General features: G+C 42.3%; 1 protein-coding gene across 2 annotated transcripts in view; it reads left to right on the plus strand.

Moving 5' to 3' along the window:
* LOC124025449 (metabotropic glutamate receptor 7) overlaps positions 1-21624 on the plus strand; it is a 439661-nt gene that overhangs the window by 299073 nt on the left and 118964 nt on the right. For both annotated transcript variants that reach the window (XM_046338894.1, XM_046338887.1), the window contains exon 7: positions 19252-19391. In XM_046338894.1, coding sequence (XP_046194850.1) covers positions 19252-19391 — 140 coding nt within the window. The remainder of the gene's footprint in view (positions 1-19251; positions 19392-21624) is intronic.

The following is a 21624-nucleotide window of genomic DNA, read 5'->3' on the forward strand; positions in this document are numbered from 1 at the left end:
TTATGGTCTTTGTTATGGTCTTTGTTATTGTTATGGTCTTTGTTATGGCCTTTGTTATTGTTATGGTCTTTGTTATGGTCTTTGTTATGGTCTTTGTTATTGTTATGGTCTTTGTTATGGTCTTTGTTATTGTTATGGTCTTTGTTATGGCCTTTGTTATTGTTATGGTCTTTGTTATTGTTATGTCCTTTGTTATGGTCTTTGTTATGTCCTTTGTTATGGTCTTTGTTATTGTTATGTCCTTTGTTATGGTCTTTGTTATGTCCTTTGTTATGGTCTTTGTTATGGCCTTTGTTATGGCCTTTGTTATGGTCTTTGTTATGGTCTTTGTTATGGCCTTTGTTATGTCCTTTGTTATGGTCTTTGTTATTGTTATGGTCTTTGTTATGGCCTTTGTTATTGTTATGGTCTTTGTTATTGTTATGTCCTTTGTTATGGTCTTTGTTATGTCCTTTGTTATGGTCTTTGTTATTGTTATGTCCTTTGTTATGGTCTTTGTTATGGCCTTTGTTATGGTCTTTGTTATGGTCTTTGTTATGGCCTTTGTTATGGTCTTTGTTATGGTCTTTGTTATGGTCTTTGTTATGGTCTTTGTTATGGCCTTTGTTATGGTCTTTGTTATGGTCTTTGTTATGGTCTTTGTTATTGTTATGGTCTTTGTTATGGCCTTTATTTATGGTCTTTGTTATGGTCTTTGTTATGGTCTTTGTTATGGTCTTTGTTATGGTCTTTGTTTTGTTATGGTCTTTGTTATGGTCTTTGTTATTGTTATGGTCTTTGTTATGGTCTTTGTTATGGTCTTTGTTATGTCCTTTGTTATGGTCTTTGTTATTGTTATGTCCTTTGTTATGGTCTTTGTTATGTCCTTTGTTATGGTCTTTGTCTTTGTTATGGCCTTTGTTATGGTCTTTGTTATGGTCTTTGTTATGGCCTTTGTTATGTCCTTTGTTATGGTCTTTGTTATGGTCTTTGTTATGGCCTTTGTTATGGTCTTTGTTATGGCCTTTGTTATGGTCTTTGTTATGGCCTTTGTTATGGTCTTTGTTATGGCCTTTGTTATGGTCTTTGTTATGGCCTTTGTTATGGTCTTTGTTATGGTCTTTGTTATGGTCTTTGTTATGGCCTTTGTTATGGTCTTTGTTATGGCCTTTGTTATGGTAAGGAGCCTAAATAAGTTCAGGAGTAGACATGTGCTTAACAAGTCACATAATAAGTTGCATGGACTCACTCTGTGTGCAATAATAGTGTTTAACATGATTTTTGAATGACTACCTCATCACTGTCCCCCCCACACATACAATTATCTGTAAGGTCTCTCAGTGTAGCAGTGAATTTCAGACACAGATTCAACCATGAAAGACCAGCAAGGTTTTTCAAAGCCCGAAAAGAAAGGCACCAATTGGTAGACGGGTAAAAAAAACACACAAAAAAACTCAGACATTGATTATCACTTTGAGCTGAGGGATAATTGAGGGATAATCATAATAATAATGGATGGTGGACGGTGTATCAATACACCCAGTCAAAGGCGTCGTTCCTAACCCAGTTGCCGGAGAGGAAGGATTTCACCACGGTGACTTTAATTTTTTTTTTTTTCATTGTCAAACATCGACATGACAACAACAAACTCTGAACCTACATGTCCTTTCATAACTGACCAAAAAATGTGAAAGAGAAGCATTGTAATTTAGAATTCCATAAAGTGAGTGTGGAAGAGGTGAAAAATACTTATTGTTGTCTATGAACAATGACAAGCCACCTGGCTCTGACAACTTGGAAGGAAAATGACTCAGGATGATAGTGGAATATATCGCCACTTCTATTTGCCAACTCTTCAATGTAAACCTACAGGAAAGTGTGTGTCCTCAGGCCTAGGGAAGGGAAGCAAAAGTAATTTATTATACCCAAGAACAGTAAAGCCCACTTTACTGGCTCAAAAAGCTGACCAATCAGCATGTTACCAACCCTTCGTAAACTTTTGGACAATAATTTGTTTGACGTCACTTTCACAAATGACTGACGATTGGCTGAAATAAATGTACAATAAGAAGTTAGACTTCAGTGTAGCTTTTTGGTCATAATCTGCAGCTGGAAAAACATACCGTACAATTCAAAGGTTTGGTCACACCTACTCATTCTAGGGTTTTTCCTTATTTAAAAAATTTTTTTCTACATTGTAGAATAATAGTGAAGACATCGAAAAACACAAATGAAACAAATGGAATCATGCCGTAAGCAAAAAATGGGTTAAACAAATCAAAATGTATTCGATATTTGAGATTCTTCAAAGTAGCCACCCTTTGACTTGATGAAAGCTTCGAAAACTCTTGCCATTTTCTCAACCAGCTTCATGAGGTAGTCACCTGGAATGCATTTCAATACACAGCTGTGCCTTGTTAAAAGTCCATTTGTGGAATTTATTTCATTCTTAATCTTTTTAGCCAATCAGCTCTGACGAGGCAAGGGTGGTACAGTATATAGAAGATAGACATATTTGGTAAAAGACCAAGTTCATATTATTGCAAAAACAACTCAAATTAGCAAAGAGAAATGACAGACCATCATTAGCTAAACACATGAGGGTCAGTCATTGTGGAACATTTCAAGAACTTTGAAAGTTTATTCAAGTGCAGTTGCAAAAACAATCAAGCGCTATGATGGAACTGGCTCTCATGATGTCCGCCACAGGAAAGGAAGACCCAGACCTCTGCTGCAGAGGATACATTCATTAGAGTTACCTGTCTCTCATGATGACCGCCACAGGAAAGGAAGACCCAGACCTCTGCTGCAGAGGATACATTCATTAGAGTTAACTGCACATCAGGATGCAGCCCAAATAAATGCTTCACAGAGTTCAAGTAACAGACACATCTCCACATCAACTGTTCAGAAGAGACTGTGTGAATCAGGCCTTCATGGTTGAATTGCTGCGAAGAAACCACTACTAAATTATACCAATAAGAAGAAACTTGTTTGGTCCAAAAAATAACATGAGTAATGGACATTAGACAGGTGGAAATCTGTCCTTTGGTCTGATGAGTCCAATCGGTTCAGAAGTCTGTCCATAATAAACCACTACTCTGCTTTTTTGACATTGCTATCAACAATACAAGTCTTACAAGCCCTAGTTTTGTCCACTTGGACTTCTACCCAGTCATATGGTCAAGTGCCACAAAGAAGAGCATAGCCAAATTACAGTTGTCCCAGAACAGAGCAGCACGTCTGACCCTTAAATGGTGACAGAGAGCTAACATCAATGGTATGCATGTCAATCTCTCCTGGCTCAATTATTGACTACATCACTACTTGTCTTTGTGAGAGGTACTGACGTGTTGGAAAGCACCAAGCTGTCTGTTTAAACAGCTAACACACAGCTCAGACAACCATACAAACCCCACAAGACATGCCACCAGGGGTCTCTTCACAGTCCCCAAGTCCAGAACAGAATGCGGGAAAAGCACAGTACGACACTGAGCCATGACTACGTGAAACTCTATTCCAAATCAATTAACTCATGTATACAGTAAAATCTGATTTAAAAAACTGATAAAACTACATCTTATAGGATAACGCGGACTGTAAAGAGACACACACACCAGCACACAGACTATGCAAACATGTACATTATAATATTGTTGTATGTTGCTGTTATACATTTTGTGTTGTAGATATGTAGTGGTGTAATAATGTTTTATGATGTACTTTTTTACATTTTAGTTGTTCGTGTGATGTACAGTAAGTGCCTAAATTTGTTTGGACACCAGGACGAGTAGCTGCCTTGGCAGTAGCTAATGGGGATCCCTAATAAATGTTTCTGCCACTTGTTCTAAGGGTTTAAAGTCAACTCTACCCTCCAGTGTTTAGAGATAAAAAGAACTAAAAGACATTTGCATACTTCCATCAGCAATCGAGAGACAGCTAACTTCTTCACCCCAGAGGCAGACAGCTAACTTCTTCACCCCAGAGGCAGACAGCTAACTTATTCACCCTACAGACAGAGAGAGACAGCTAACTTATTCACCCTACAGACAGAGAGAGACAGCTAACTTCTTCACCCTACAGACGAGAGAGAGAGACAGCTAACTTCTTCACCCCAGAGGCAGACAGCTAATTTATTCACCCTACAGACAGAGAGAGAGAGACAGCTAACATCTTCACCCCAGAGGCAGACAGCTAACTTATTCACCCTACAGACAGAGAGAGACAGCTAACTTATTCACCCTACAGACAGAGAGAGAGACAGCTAACTTCTTCACCCTACAGACAGAGAGAGAGCTAACTTATTCACCCTACAGACAGAGAGAGACAGCTAACTTCTTCACCCTACAGACAGAGAGAGAGACAGCTAACTTCTTCATCCTACAGACAGAGAGAGAGAGACAGCTAACTTATTCACCCCAGAGGCAGACAGCTAACTTCTTCACCCTACAGACAGAGAGAGAGACAGCTAACTTATTCACCCTACAGACAGAGAGAGAGACAGCTAACTTATTCACCCCAGAGGCAGACAGCTAACTTATTCACCCTACAGACAGAGAGAGAGACAGCTAACTTCTTCACCCTACAGACAGAGAGAGAGACAGCTAACTTATTCACCCTAAAGACACAGAGAGAGAGAGACAGCTAACTTATTCACCCTACATACAGAGAGAGAGACAGCTAACTTATTCACCCTACAGACAGAGAGAGAGACAGCTAACTTATTCACCCTACAGACAGAGAGAGAGAGACAGCTAACTTATTCACCCTACAGACAGAGAGAGAGACAGCTAACTTATTCACCCTACAGACAGAGAGAGAGAGACAGCTAACTTATTCACCCTACAGACAGAGAGAGAGAGACAGCTAACTTATTCACCCTACAGACAGAGAGAGAGACAGCTAACTTCTTCACCCTACAGACAGAGAGAGAGACAGCTAACTTATTCACCCTACAGACAGAGACAGACAGCTAACTTCTTCACCCTACAGACAGAGAGAGAGACAGCTAACTTATTCACCCTACAGACAGAGAGAGAGCTAACTTATTCACCCTACAGACAGAGAGAGACAGCTAACTTCTTCACCCTACAGACAGAGAGAGAGACAGCTAACTTATTCACCCTACATACAGAGAGAGAGACAGCTAAATTATTCACCCTACAGACAGAGAGAGAGACAGCTAACTTATTCACCCTACAGACAGAGAGAGAGTGACAGCTAACTTATTCACCCTACAGACAGAGAGAGAGAGACAGCTAACTTATTCACCCTACAGACAGAGAGAGAGACAGCTAACTTCTTCACCCTACAGACAGAGAGAGAGACAGCTAACTTCTTCACCCTACAGACAGAGAGAGAGCTAACTTATTCACCCTACAGAGAGAGAGACAGCTAACTTATTCAACCTACAGACAGAGAGAGAGACAGCTAACTTCTTCATCCTACAGACAGAGAGAGAGAGACAGCTAACTTATTCACCCCAGAGGCAGACAGCTAACTCCTTCACCCTACAGACAGAGAGAGACAGCTAACTTATTCATCCTACAGACAGAGACAGAGACAGCTAACTTATTCACCCCAGAGGCAGACAGCAAACTCCTTCACCCTACAGATGAGACAGCTACAGCTAACTTCTTCACCCTACAGACAGAGACTGAGACAGCTAACTTTTTCACCCTAAAGACCAGAGAGAGAGACAGCTAACTTATTCACCCTACATACAGAGAGAGAGACAGCTAACTTATTCACCCACAGACAGAGAGAGAGACAGCTAACTTATTCACCCCAGACAGAGAGAGAGACAGCTAACTTATTCACCCTACAGACAGAGAGAGAGAGACAGCTAACTTATTCACCCCATACAGAGAGAGAGACAGCTAAATTATTCACCCTACAGACAGAGAGAGAGACAGCTAACTTATTCACCCACAGACAGAGAGAGAGTGACAGCTAACTTATTCACCCTACAGACAGAGAGAGAGACAGCTAACTTATTCAATCACAGACAGAGAGAGAGACAGCTAACTTCTTCACCCCAGAGAGAGAGACAGCTAACTTATTCACCCTACAGACAGAGAGAGACAGCTAACTTATTCACCCTACAGACAGAGAGAGAGACAGCTAACTTCTTCTACAGACAGAGAGACAGCTAACTTATTCACCCCAGAGACAGACAGCTAACTTCTTCACCACAGACAGAGAGAGACAGCTAACTTATTCACCCTACAGAAGAGAGAGACAGCTAACTTCTTCACCCTACAGACAGAGAGAGAGACAGCTAACTTATTCACCCCAGAAGCAGACAGCTAACTTCTTCACCCTACAGACAGAGAGCGAGACAGCTAACTTATTCACCCTACAGAGAGACAGCTAACTTATTCACCCTAAAGACCAGAAGACAGCTAACTTATTCACCCTACAGACAGAGAGAGACAGCTAACTTATTCACCCTACAGACAGAGAGAGAGACAGCTAACTTATTCACCACAGACAGACAGAGACACAGCTAACTTATTCACCCTACAGACAGAGAGAGAGACAGCTAACTTATTCACCCTAAAGACAGAGAGAGAGACAGCTAACTTATTCACCCTACAGACAGATCTTCTCCAGAGAGACAGCTAACTTATTCACCTACAGACAGAGAGAGAGACAGCTAACTTATTCACCCTACAGACAGAAGAGAGAGACAGCTAACTTATTCACCCTACAGACACAGAGACAGCTAACTTATTCACCCTAAAGACACAGAGAGAGAGACAGCTAACTTATTCACCCTACAGACAGAGAGAGAGACAGCTAACTTATTCACCCTACAGACAGAGAGAGACAGCTAACTTATTCACCCTACAGACAGAGAGAGAGACAGCTAACTTCTTCACCCTACAGACACCAGAGACAGCTAACTTATTCACCCCAGAGACAGACAGCTAACTTCTTCACCCACACCAGAGAGAGAGACAGCTAACTTCAATTCATTCCCTACAGACAGAGAGAGACAGCTAACTTATTCACCCTACAGACATAATAGAGAGACAGCTAACTTATTCACCCCAGAAGCAGACAGCTAACTTCTTCACCCTACAGACAGAGAGCGAGACAGCTAACTTATTCACCCTACAGACAGATAAGACAGCTAATATTCAACCTAAACAGACAGAGAGAGAGACAGCTAACTTATTCAACCTACAGACAGAGAGAGACAGCTAACTTATTCAACCTAAGATAGAGAGAGAGACAGCTAACTTATTCAACCTACAGATAGAGAGAGCATTGCTGCTGTGACAGCTAACTTATTCAACCTACAGACAGAGAGAGAGACAGCCAACCTCTTCACCCAGAGGCGGACAGTTTATCAAAACTTATTCACCCCAGAGGCAGAAAGCTAACTTATTCAACCTACAGACAGAGAGAGAGACAGCTAACTTATTCACCCTACATTTGACAGGAGTTAGAGACAGCTATCTCATTCACCCCAGAGACAGGGCAGACAGCTAACTTATTTACAGACAGAGAGAGTCAGCTAACTTATTCTACAGACAGAGAGAGAGACAGCAAACTGAGTCTTCACCCTACAGACAAGAGACAGCTAACTTATTCACCCACAGACAGACAGAGACCTCACCCTACAGAGAGAGAGAGACAGCAAACTTCTTCATCCTACAGACTGAGAGAGTTAAGCTGTTTGTTTTCCCAGAGGCAGACAGCTAACTTCTTCACCCTACAGACAGAGAGAGACGCTGTGGGGTAACTGTTTCACCCTACAGACAGTTCTTCTAACTTGCTCTCGAGAGAGACAGCTATCTTATTCACCCCAGAGGCAGACAGCTAACTTATTCACCCTACAGACAGAGAGAGGACAGCTAACTTATTCACCCTACAGACAGTTATAGAATTTAACAGCTAACTTTTCTGTATTTTACAGACAGTGGGAGAGACAGCAAACTGCTTGCATTAAGGACAGTTTTAACGTTGTACATGGAGAGATAGAGACAGCTGCAGAGAGAGAGACAGCAAACTTTGTCCCATTTTGAGACAGCTAACTAATTTTCCCCAGAGACTGAGACCCAACTTCACAACCATGAAGGGCAATGAGAAACTGATTAAATAATTTTTTCACCCCTGATTGGAGACAGCTAACTTCATAATCACAGAAACAGAGGCCCTTCTTGCCTTCACCCCAGAGAGAGAGACAGCTAACTTCATAATCACAGAGACAGAGGCAGCTAACTTCTTCACCCCAGAGAGAGACAGCTAACTTCATAATCACAGAGACAGAGACAGCTAAGAGATTTTCTTCACCCCAGACAGAGACAGCTTTTTCTTCACCACAGAGACAGTTATTCTGTCTTCACTGTTCAAATAAACCTTCACCACAGAAACAGAGATGGCTGATAATTTCTTCACCCCAGTGGAGAGACAGCTAACGTTCAAAATCACAGAGACAATAATTTCTTCACCCCAGAGAGAGACAGCTAACTTCTTCATCACAGAGAGGGGTTTTAACTCCTTCACCCCAGAAACAGCAAACTCCTTCACCCCAGAAACAGACTGCCAACTCCTTCACCCCAGAAACAGAGATCTTAATTCACCACAGAGACAGAGACAGCCATCTTCTACACCCCAGAAACAGAGACAGCTAACTTCTTCATCACAGAGACAGCTAACTCCTTCACCACAGAGACAGCTTTTTCTCCACCCCAGAGACAGCTGTTTTGATTCCACCCCAGAAACAGATACAGCTAACTTCTTCATCCCAGAAACAGAGACAGCTAACTCCTTCACCACAGAGACAGCTTGGGGTCCACCCCAGAGACAGCTATCTTCTCCACCCCCAGAAACAGAGACAGCTAACTTCTTCAACCCATGGTTGACAGAGACGGGTAACTCATTTTCCCCAGAGACAGGCTAACTCCCAACACACCAGAGGGTGCTAACTCATTTTCCCCAGAGAAAACATAACTCCCAACACACCAGTGAAGAGACATCTTCAGTTATTCTCTTCAATTCAATTCAAGGCCCTTTATTGGCATGGGAAATACCATGTTAACTTTGCCAAAGCAAGTGAAGTAGATAATATACAAAAGTGAAATAAACAATAAAAATGAACAGTAAACATTACACTGCTGTTGCAAAATAATAAAGACATTATAAATGTCATATTATGTATAAAAACATTGTAAGGATTTGCAAATGGTTAAAGTAAAAAGGGAAAATAAATAAACATAAATATGGGTTGTATTTACAATGGTGTTTGTTCTTCACTGGTTGTAAATTTTCTTGTGGCAACTGGTCACAAATATTGCTGCTGTGATTACACACTGTGGAATTTCACCCAGTGGTAGATATGGGCGTTTATCAAAATTAGGTTTGTTTTCAAATTCTTTGTGGATCTGTGTTTTCAAAGGGAAATAGGTGTCTCTAATATGGTCTTACATTTGTCTGCAGGAGGTTAGGAGGCATCTCAGTTTCCATGGTCCTTTTGTGGTGGTGGTCAAACGGGATAGCCTGTCCCTCTTGAGGTTCCATTTGTCTGTCCCGCTGTGGTTTTGATGCTATGGTCAGGGGTGGTCTGTTATAGTCAAAGCTTTCCTTAAGTTTGGGTCAGTCACAGGTGGTCAGGTCATCCTCACCGACGTGTACTGTGTTTCCAAATAGTATTCTAGCTTGCTCTGTTGTTTTGTTAATTCTGTTTGTTTTCTCATGATTTGGTTGGGTCTAACTGTGTTCCCTGTCAGGGGCGCTGTCCAGCAGTCTGTTTGTGTTTGTGAACAGGGCCCCAGGACCAGCTTGATCCTCCTCCATCCCCCCTTAGGGGTTCTTCTCCAGATTCATCTCTCTGTAGGTGATCCTTTCCTTATGGAAGGTTTGGATATCCCTCTTCTCCAGGTGGTTATAGAATTTAACCCTCTTTTCTGGATTTTCTTAGCAGTGGGTATCCTCTCCTAATTCTGCTCTGCATTATTTGGTGTTTTTTGTACATGGAGGATATTTTTGCAGAATTCTGCATGTCCAGAGTCAGATTTGGTGTTTGTCCCTTTTGCTCTGAATTCTTGGTTGGTGGTGGATCCCAGACCTCACAACCATGAAGGGCAATGGGCTCTATAACTGATTAAATAGTTTTTTGCTAGATCCTGATTGGTATGTCAAATTTTATGTTCCTTTTGATTCCAGAAGGCCCTTCTTGCCTCCAGTCTGGGTCAGATTTATCCTTCATTTTGTGGAAGTTACCTGTGGGGTTGATGTTTAGGCCAAGGTATGTATAGTCTTTGGGGTACTCTTGAAATGATCAGTCTATAATTTTAATGGGGGTGGTAGGTTTATTTGAACAGTGAGAGATTTCCCTCATTAAAATGCAAATCAGTTTATAACATTTTGACATGCGTTTTTCTGGATTTTTTGTTGTTATTCTGTCTCTCACTGTTCAAATAAACCTACCATTAAAATGATTATCATTTCTTTGTCAGTGAGGAAAACGTTACAAAATCCAGGGGATCAATACTTTTTCCCTCACTGTAGTCAGTGATAGACTTTAAGGGACTCCTCTGGTAATTTTGCCATTTAGGTCGCCATAGACTAGTACATGTCCCTGAGCCTGGAAATTATTAATTTCCCCGCCAGGATGGAGAACTGTCTTCATTAAAGTACGGGGATTCTAGTGGGCTACAGAAGGACCACACATAGGACATTTTTCTCTGTTAATTAAGTTAATTTCTTTTGAATTTCTAGCCAAATGTAAATTGTTCCTGTTTTAATAACAGTCAGCAAAACATGTCTCTTGATTTTCCATAAGGAGCTTCATCCTGTACTATTTTCTTGCCTTATCATTTTTTACATACAGAGGGTACTCTATTTGAATTACCTCTGAACAACAGCTTCAAAGACTTCTGCATTTGTTTGGGGTAGCCTGTTTGATTCTCATGCCATTGGGCTAAAGGGCTCTGACTCCTCTCACTTGACACGTCAGTGCTAATTGAAGCTGTATCTCCTTGTCCTAGCAGGCTTGGTAGTCCAACTCCTTGTCCTAGCAGGCTTGGTAGTCCAACTCCTTGTCCTAGCAGGCTTGGTAGTCCAACTCCTTGTCCTATTCTTCAGGCTTGGAAATCTTTAGTCATTCCACAGATTCACAATTGGATTCCTGGGGATTGACAGGCATTCCATGTTTCCAGTCCATCAAGTCATGCTTTAGCTGTCTAGCCATTGGCTGGTAGAATTTCCCTGTATTTAGCACCATCCATCATTACTTAAATTCTGACCAGTTTCCCAGTTCCTTCCGTTGAAAAACCTTCCCACAGCTTGATGCTTAGCACATTCTTCTGGAGAGCTACTGGGATGTTTGCATTTTCCTTGATTCTTCAGTCTCATCTGGGAAAACTGGTGAACAGCAATCTTATTTTTTTCTTTAAACAAGTCATTCCAGGCTTAAAGTGGTCCTATGGACAGATACTCCAATCTCCACTGTGGAGCTTCGCAGCTCCTTCAGGGTTATCTTTGGTCTCTTTGTTGCCTCTCTGATTAATGCCCTCCTTGCCTGGTCCGTGAGTTTTGGTGGGCGGTCCTCTCTTGGCAGTTTTGTTGTGGTGCCATATTCTTTCCATTTTATAATATTGGATTTTTTAATGGTGCTCTGGAGGATGTTCAAAGTTTCTGATATTTTTTCATAACCCAACACTGATCTGTACTTCTCCACCACTTGGTCACTGACCTGTTTGGAGAGCTCCTTGACACTTAGATTGCACACAGGTCGACTTTATTTAACTAATTATTTGACTTCTGAAGGTAATTGGTTGCACCAGATCTTATTTAGGGGCTTCCTAGCAAAGGTGTTGAATACATATACACGTACCACTTTTCCATTTTGTTATTGTTTTACTTCACCAATTTGGACTATTTTGTGTATGTCCATTACTTGCAATCCAAATAAAAATCTATTTAATTTACAGGTTGTAATGCCTCAAAATAGGAAAAATGCCAAAGGGAATGAATACTTTTGCAAAGGCACTGTATCTATTGCTCATGACCTCTCTGTCCTCTGTCTCTTCTCCATCACCCCAATGAAGAGACACCATCAGTTATTCTCTATCTCCATCACCCCAGTGAAGAGACACCATCAGTTATTCTCTTCTCTATCTCCATCACCCCAGTGAAGAGACACCATCAGTTATTCTCTTCTCTATCTCCATCACCCCAGTGAAGAGACACCATCAGTTATTCTCTATCTCCATCACCCCAGTGAAGAGACACCATCAGTTATTCTCTATCTCCATCACCCCAATGAAGAGACACCATCAGTTATTCTCTATCTCCATCACCCCAGTGAAGAGACACCATCAGTTCCATCACCCCAGTGAAGAGACACCATCAGTTATTCTCTATCTCCATCACCCCAGTGAAGAGACACCATCAGTTATTCTCTATCTCCATCACCCCAATGAAGAGACACCATCAGTTATTCTCTATCTCCATCACCCCAGTGAAGAGACACCATCAGTTATTCAGTTATTCTCTATCTCCATCACCCCAGTGAAGAGACAGAGGCATCAGTCATTGTGTGAGAGAGGAGATAATGAAGCATGAAGCGACTCGGCAGCAAGGAGTAACAGGCTTCCATCCACCCACACTGCACAGCAGGTACAGTGGGACTCGGCAGTTGCAGTCTTTTGTACTGTCTTAGAATCTTACCTTAACCATCCTTACTTTCACAGTACCCGAACACGTTTGTAAAAAAAAATAAAAAAATGTCCTATCTTAGTTTTCAAAACCTCCCACAATGCCTCTCCGCATGTCAGGTCCATTTAACTCCTGAGAGTCAATTTCTTGCTCAAAGCTATGAGCGTTTAGCCTCTTTCTAATGCTATTCTGAAGACTCTGGCTGTAGTGTCTATTTCTCTGAGTGTTAACTGTAACCTGGGTGTCCTCTTTAGCCTTGTCTACAAGGCTTGCTGCCAAATGTGACTTGGTTCAGCATGTTCAAAAACATTTTTTCTGAGTGCTCTTTGTTGTTGTTATATATATTATTTTTTACATCCGAGGCACATGACGTTCATTTACTGTACATCGCACCCACTCAGTTGCCAGTTTAATCCCTCCAGTCATTTCTAGACCGAAGCTCCCTACCTTTTGGCATGTTCTACAGCCCAACGTTTAATGATGCATGACAAGCCATGGGTTATACATTTGCTTGTTCTTGAACTGCAAATTGCACCTGCTCCTAGCACTTTGTCAGTGGATGCACTGCCCCCCTTCCCCCAAGCTCCCCGCCTTCTTCTCCCACTGAGTCTGATTCGCCTACTAACTAGTGGAGTGATTAGCAGCGCTGCTAGTTAAGGCATCGAGATCAGGAACAGTTTGCCCCCCACTCCTCTCCTCTTCTCCTCCTCTTCTCCTGGATTAGCAGCACTGCTAGTTAAGGCATCGACATCAGGAACAGTTTGCCCCCATCTCCTCTCCTCTTCTCCTCCTCTTCTCCTGGATTAGCAGCACTGCTAGCTAAGGCATCGACATCAGGAACAGTTTGCCCCCATCTCCTCTCCTCTTCTCCTCCTCTTCTCCTGGATTAGCAGCACTGCTAGCTAAGGCATCGACATCAGGAACAGTTTGCCCACCCTCTCTCCTCTTCTCCTCCTCTTCTCCTGGATTCCTCTTCTCCTGGACTGGATTAGCAGCGCTGCTAGCTAAGGCATCGACATCAGGAACAGTTTGCCACCCTCTCCTCTCCTCTTCTCCTCCTCTTCTCCTGGATTAGCAGCGCTGCTAGCTAAGGCATCGACATCAGGAACAGTTTGCCCCCACTCCTCTCCTCTTCTCCTGGATTAGCAGCACTGCTAGCTAAGGCATCGACATCAGGAACAGTTTGCCCACCACTCCTCTCCTCTCCTCTATCGCTGAAAGTTCTCTGGCTTTTTCTGTTTTCGATTCACCGTCTTTTTCTTGGATTTTGGGACTTGAAAAATGTCATCAAACATAATTAGCTTTTTCTTAACCATTATTTATTTGGCTTTCCCATGATTCTAATTCAGTAGGGAGATATCTAGCCTAGGCTACTTAACTTTATTATGTAAGGACCTCTTCACTAGCTGACCACCATCCCATAACCTTTTAGATTTTTTCACCTTTATTTAACCAGGTAGGCTAGTTGAGAACACCTTTATTTAACCAGGTAGGCTAGTTGAGAACAAGTTCTCATTTACAGCTGTGACCTGGCCAGGATAAAGCAAAGCAGTGCGACACAAACAAGAGTTACACACGGAATAAACCAGCTTACAGTCAATAACACAATAGAAACATGTACAAATAAGAGAGCAGGTCTGGAATCAGTGTGTCAGGATAGGATGATTAAACAGAAGGATCACGATGCTTTTACATATTCTCTTTCTGGGGGGTTGGAGAAAGAACGAGGTGGCAACTTGATTCAACACCAATCGCTTTTATTAGAACATCTGAAGTGCGAACAGTGAAACAATTAAGAAATCATGCCGCGAGAGGTACTGAATCTGGGACAAATAGGTGCCTGAACAAACAAAGTCAGATCTGAGAGGTGCTAGAATGAAGCATTTGCCGGAGACAGTTTTTTCCACCACCATCAACAAAACACCAAATGATGGAATTTATTGTGGAAGAATGGTGCTGCATCCATCTAATAGTAGAAAATAAGCCAATTCACATTAAAGTCATTCTGGCTTGTGGCCCTAGTGGTTAGAACGCTGGGCCAGCAAACAGATCCCTGAACTGACAAGGTAAAAATCTGTCGTTCAGAGCAAGGCAGTTGGCCCACTGTTCCCCGGGTGCTGAGGATGTCGATGTCGACTTTGGCAGCGCCCCCCCCTCCCTCACAACACCTCTCTGATTCAGAGGCATTAGTTGTACAAAGGCATTTAGTTGTACAACTGACTAGTTATCTCCCTCTCCCTTGTGGTGACCCAACGCCCTTTTAAGACACTTTATGTTGGGGTTTCCAGTATTTTGGCAGTTATGTGTACGTTTCCAGTATTTTAGCAGTTATGTGTACGTTTCCAGTATTTTGGCAGTTATGTGTACGTTTCCAGTATTTTGGCAGTTGTGTACGTTTCCAGTATTTTGGCAGTTATGTGTACGTTTCCAGTATTTTGGCAGTTATGTGTACGTTTCCAGTATTCTGGCAGTTATGTGTACGTTTCCAGTATTTTGGCAGTTATGTGTACGTTTCCAGTATTTTGGCAGTTGTGTACGTTTCCAGTATTTTGGCAGTTATGTGTACGTTTCCAGTATTTTGGCAGTTATGTGTACGTTTCCAGTATTTTGGCAGTTTGTGCGTTTCCAGTATTTTGGCAGTGATGTGTATGTTTCCAGTATTTTGGCAGTTATGTGTACGTTTCCAGTATTTCCAGTTTCCAGTTTTGGCAGTTATGTGTACGTTTCCAGTATTATGGCAGTTATGTGTACGTTTCCAGTATTTTGGCAGTTATTTGTACGTTTCCAGTATTTTGGCAGTTATGTGTACGTTTCCAGTATTCTGGCAGTTATGTGTACGTTTCCAGTATTTTGGCAGTTTCCAGTATTTTAGCAGTTATGTGTACGTTTCCAGTATTTTAGCAGTTATGTGTACGTTTCCAGTATTTTAGCAGTTATGTGTACGTTTCCAGTATTTTGGCAGTTATGTGTAGGTTTCCAGTATTCTGGCAGTTATGTGTACGTTTCCAGTATTCTGGCAGTTATGTGTACGTTTCCAGTATTTTGGCAGTTATGTGTACGTTTCCAGTATTTTGGCAGTTATGTGTACGTTTCCAGTATTTTGGCAGTTATGTGTACGTTTCCAGTATTCTGGCAGTTATGTGTACGTTTCCAGTATTTTGGCAGTTATGTGTACGTTTCCAGTATTTTGGCGGTTATGTGTACGTTTCCAGTATTTTGGCAGTTATGTGTACGTTTCCAGCATTTTGGCAGTTATGTGTACGTTTCCAGTATTCTGGCAGTTATGTGTACGTTTCCAGTATTTTGGCAGTTATGTGTACGTTTCCAGTATTCTGGCAGTTATGTGTACGTTTCCAGTATTCTGGCAGTTGTACGTTTGTATTTTGTTACGTTTCCAGTATTTTGGCAGTTATGTGTACGTTTCCAGTATTTTGGCAGTTATGTGTACGTTTCCAGTATTTCTTGAGATGAGTATACGTATATTCTGTGCAATAGACTATAGTTGCACTTACGTATGTGCACCAGTCAACTGTGTTCAGCTCAAAATGTTGGGATTGGTAACCTTATTCTTCAGCTTGAATTGTCTCCACCTGCACAGCTGAATTTCTAACTTTTCAGTGGCACGAACGTCAAGACGAGCGGACCAAAGGAGCAGCTTGCATTGAGTTCCACATCTTATTTTAAAATCCAAAGTGAAACTAGAAACAAAACGACAAAACTTACAAAGACCGCGACGACGCAGTGCCCAAACACACTAACACAAACTGTATCCCACCAAGCAGGTGGGAGATAGGGCTTCCTAAATATGATCCCCAATTAGAGGCAACGATTACCAGCTGCCTCTAATTGGGAACCATACAAATCCACCAACATAAAAATGCACATTATAGAACACCCCCCCTAGTCACACCCTGACCAAAACCACTATAGAGAATCCAAGGGCTCTCTATGGTCAGGGCGTGACACACAGCTGGCTAAGATGTTCTCAAGAGGGTGGTTTTGTGTGTGTTTGCGATACAGAGGTACAGCCTGGGTCTCCATTTAGAATAGTATAATACACACAAAAAAAAAGTAATCGAAATGTGGTTGCGTATCAACAGTTTTCCTCTTCTCATGTCAGTCACTGACAGTCACTCAATTAGCCCATATCAGCAAAAACATTTTCGATTTGTACGTTAGTCTAAGCAGCTATCTATACTTGTTGTAATCTTGGTCGAATTACTGACCAAGCACACAGGGAACGTGCCCAGAGGCCCTGACCTACAGGGAGCCTCCATTGATTTTGTTTGTCACTCTCACTCAGATATCATATTACCTTGGTGGAAGTCATGGACACATGTGTCCAATTACAGAAAACTAAGGGTGGTGGTGTGTAGATTACTGTAATATGAAGATGTGGTGGTATGTAGACTACTGTAATATGAAGATGTGGTGGTGTGTAGACTACTGTAATATGAAGATGTGGTGGTATGTAGACTACTGTAATATGAAGATGTGGTGGTGTGTAGACTACTGTAATATGAAGATGTGGTGGTGGTATGTAGACTACTGTAATATGAAGATGTGGTGGTGTGTAGATTACTGTAATATGAAGATGTGGTGGTATGTAGATTACTGTAATATGAAGATGTGGTGGTGGTGTGTAGACTACTGTAATATGAAGATGTGGTGGTGGTGTGTAGATTACTGTAATATGAAGATGGGGTGGTGGTGTGTAGATTACTGTAATATGAAAATGTGGTGGTATGTAGACTACTGTAATATGAAGATGTGGTGGTATGTAGACTACTGTAATATGAAGATGTGGTGGTGTGTAGACTACTGTAATATGAAGATGTGGTGGTATGTAGACTACTGTAATATGAAGATGTGGTGGTGTGTAGATTACTGTAATATGAAGATGTGGTGGTGTGTAGATAACTGTAATATGAAGATGTGGTGGTGTGTAGATTACTGTAATATGAAGATGTGGTGGTGTGTAGATAACTGTAATATGAAGATGTGGTAGTGGTATGTAGACTACTGTAATATGAAGATGTGGTGGTGTGTAGATTACTGTAATATGAAAATGTGGTGGTATGTAGACTACTGTAATATGAAGATGTGGTGGTGTGTAGACTACTGTAATATGAAGATGTGGTGGTATGTAGACTACTGTAATATGAAGATGTGGTGGTGTGTAGACTACTGTAATATGAAGATGTGGTGGTGGAATGTAGATTACTGTAATATGAAGATGTGGTGGTATGTAGACTACTGTAATATGAAGATGTGGTGGTATGTAGACTACTGTAATATGAAGATGTGGTGGTGTGTAGATTACTGTAATATGAAGATGGGGTGGTGGTGTGTAGACTACTGTAATATGAAGATGTGGTGGTATGTAGACTACTGTAATATGAAGATGTGGTGGTGTGTAGATTACTGTAATATGAAGATGGGGTGGTGGTGTGTAGATTACTGTAATATGAAAATGTGGTGGTATGTAGACTACTGTAATATGAAGATGTGGTGGTGTGTAGACTACTGTAATATGAAGATGTGGTGGTATGTAGACTACTGTAATATGAAGATGTGGTGGTGTGTAGACTACTGTAATATGAAGATGTGGTGGTGGAATGTAGATTACTGTAATATGAAGATGTGGTGGTATGTAGACTACTGTAATATGAAGAGATGACAGACTGTTGGTGTGTTTACTGCAGCCCTGTATAGGACAGACTGTTGGTGTGTTTACTGCAGCCCTGTATAGGACAGACTGTTGGTGTGTTTACTTCAGCCTTGTATAGGACAGACTGTTGGTGTGTTTACTGCAGCCCTGTGATCCTAGCTGCCAGAGGCTACATAGTAATAACGCTACAACAGGAAACAGAAGCGACACAAACCTGGAAGACTCAAACATACCAGCTCAGTTCATAACCCTGTCCTGAGGCAGAGATCTGCACAGACTTTACCAGGTAGTTCATACTCGTGTCCTGAGGCAGAGACCTGCATAGGCTTTACCAGGTAGTTCATACTCGTGTCCTGAGGCAGAGACCTGCAGAGGCTTTACCAGGTAGTTCATACTCCTGTCCTGAGGTTGAACGCTGATTGTACACTGAAGGAGTTCTTTGCTGCATGGGGATAGAGGAGATTAAGAGCAACAAGCAACGCTTGGGTTTTAGGGTTTTAGAGATTCTAGCAATAAAGAGAACAGAAGAACTAAACCTCCTGGTGCAACAAGACAGACAGACAGACAGACAGACAGACAGACAGACAGACAGACAGACAGACAGACAGACAGACAGACAGACAGACAGACAGACAGACAGACAGACAGACAGACAGACAGACAGACAGACAGACAGACAGACAGACAGACAGACAGACAGACAGACAGACAGACAGACAGACAGACAGACAGACAGACAGACAGACAGACAGACAGGCCTTCACCACAGGTTGGACTTGGTGTAGAAGGACAAGAGACAAACACACGTGCATCACATTGTGACACACATTGAGCCTTTCCTCTTGCCAATAACTCTCTATTTGTCCTTCAGCTTGACACTTCGGCTTATTACGATCAACACCATGTTTGTGATGTCATTCCCGATACAGGAAGTGCAGGGACGTCTGTGACATTCAACAAGAACGGAGATGCACCGGGACGTTACGACCTGTTCCAGTATCAGATGAACAACAACAGCTCCCCGGGATACAAGAACATTGGACAGTGGATGGAAACGCTACAGCTCAACGTGAGTACTCTATGTGTTGTAATTTATGGTGTGTGTGATCTGTGTCTGTGTGTGTGTGTGTGTGTGGTGGTGTGTCTGTCTGTGTGGTTTGTCTGTGTGTGTGTGTGTGTGTGTGTGTGTGTGTGTGTGTGTGTGTGTGTGTGTGTGTGTGTGTGTGTGTGTGTGTGTGTGTGTGTGTGTGTGTGTGTGTGTGTGTGTGTGTGTGTGTGTGTGTGTCTGTCTGTGTGGTGTGTGTGTGTGTGTGTGTGTGTGTGTGTGTGTGTGTGTGTGTGTGTGTGTGTGTGTGTGTGTGTGTGGTGTGTCTGTCTGTGTGGTGTGTGTGTGTGTGTGTGTGTGTGTGTGTGTGTGTGTGTGTGTGTGTGTGTGTGTGTGTGTGTGTGTGTGTGTGTGTGTGTGTGTGTGTGTGTGTGTGTGTGTGTGTGTGTGTGTGGTGATTCTGTGTGAGTGTGTGTGGGTGTGTGCGCGTGCGCATGTGTAATGTGTGATTGGGGTGATATGAACCCCACGCCTAATCATAATCCCATGAGGTAATCCTTGTGATTCAAGGATAACATTTAGATTTAGAAGCCTACAAGGCTACGAGTGTGTGTGTGTGTGTGTGTGTGTGTGTGTGTGTGTGTGTGTGTGTGTGTGTGTGTGTGTGTGTGTGTGTGTGTGTGTGTGTGTGTGTGTGTGTGTGTGTGTGTGTGTGCGTGCGTGCGTTTGCGTGCGTTTGCGTGCGAGCATTTTCGTGCATTCATCTGCGGTTACATACATTATCTGCTTGTGTTGATGTGAGTATACCGTAACCACAGCAAACCCATAGATTTGAAAGACTCCTGCTATCTAAGAGGATGTCGACATGTGAACCTTACAGACTGTGTGGTCTCTCTGTTAGTGGATAGATGGTATACATCTGTAATGATTGTCACCGTAATCCTAATTCATTAACCACATCACCCACCTGCCTCTAATCCTAATTCATTAACCACATCACCCAAGTGTCTCTAATCCTAATTCATTAACCACAACACCCACCTGTCTCTAATCCTAATTCATTAACCACATCACCCACCTGCCTCTAATCCTAAATCATTAACCACAACACCCACCTGCCCCTAATCCGAATTCATTAACCACAACACCCAACTGCCCCTAATCCTAATTCATTAACCACAACACCCACCTGCCCCTAATCCTAATTAATTAACCACAACACCCACCTGCCCCTAATCCTAATTAATTAACCACAACACCCATCTGCCCCTAATCCGAATTCATTAACCACAACACCCAACTGCCCCTAATCCTAATTCATTAACCACAACACCCACCTGCCCCTAATCCTAATTCATTAACCACAACACCCACCTGCCCCTAATCCTAATTAATTAACCACAACACCCACCTGCCCCTAATCCTAATTCATTAACCACAGCACCCATCTGCCTCGGCTCCCGTTTCTCATTCAGAACCATTGCTGTTTCCCTGTCCCTTTGTGGAGCACTGCTGTTGTCCAGGACCGATAGGACATAGTGTACCAGCGTGCTTTTTGGGATACAACCCACGTCTCTTCTCTGGTCTGTGCTGCTTCCCAGCAGCAGTAAATGATTCACCTCCACTCTCCACAAGTAAGACAGATGTATCATATTCCAGCATTCCGGGCCTTAAAATGGATTCATCACACCGACCTCTGTTTGTTATTGGAGCCGTACTCTCAGGCCACTATGGGCATGGCTCTGGTTTACGTGGTTCCCTATTCCCTACGTAGTGCATTACTTTTGACCAGGGCTCATCGCTCTGCACTATAAAGTTAATAGGTTGCCATTTGGTAGGAAACCTTTGGCGAGTCTGCAGATTAAAGCCCGTTTTCCGTATCGGCTCAGGCTTGTTTGGTCCAGTTAATAATAGCGGGAGAAGTCATGTCTGAATGATCGCTTCTCTGAAGAGAGACAGTAACCTTTGATTGAACTATACATTACACATTCATGTATAGGAGACAAATCATGCCTCAGGGGAGATGCACTCATTATAACTGTATAACGTAGAGACATTATCCCAACACCTAGTGACCTCATCAAGAGGTCGCGCCTGTTGATGTAGCGGTTATTAAGGTGTTTGGTTTGACTGTCAATGGACACGGGTTTGAATCCCCGTTGGGGCTACACACGACTTTGCTTCAGTATATAAATGACTGTATAGCAAGCGCCTAGCCTAATGCTGACACACATCCTTCTGTTCTGTTTTCTCACAG

The sequence above is a fragment of the Oncorhynchus gorbuscha genome, linkage group LG03 (assembly GCF_021184085.1).
Source record: "Oncorhynchus gorbuscha isolate QuinsamMale2020 ecotype Even-year linkage group LG03, OgorEven_v1.0, whole genome shotgun sequence".
In the NCBI taxonomy this organism is placed as follows: domain Eukaryota; kingdom Metazoa; phylum Chordata; class Actinopteri; order Salmoniformes; family Salmonidae; genus Oncorhynchus; species Oncorhynchus gorbuscha.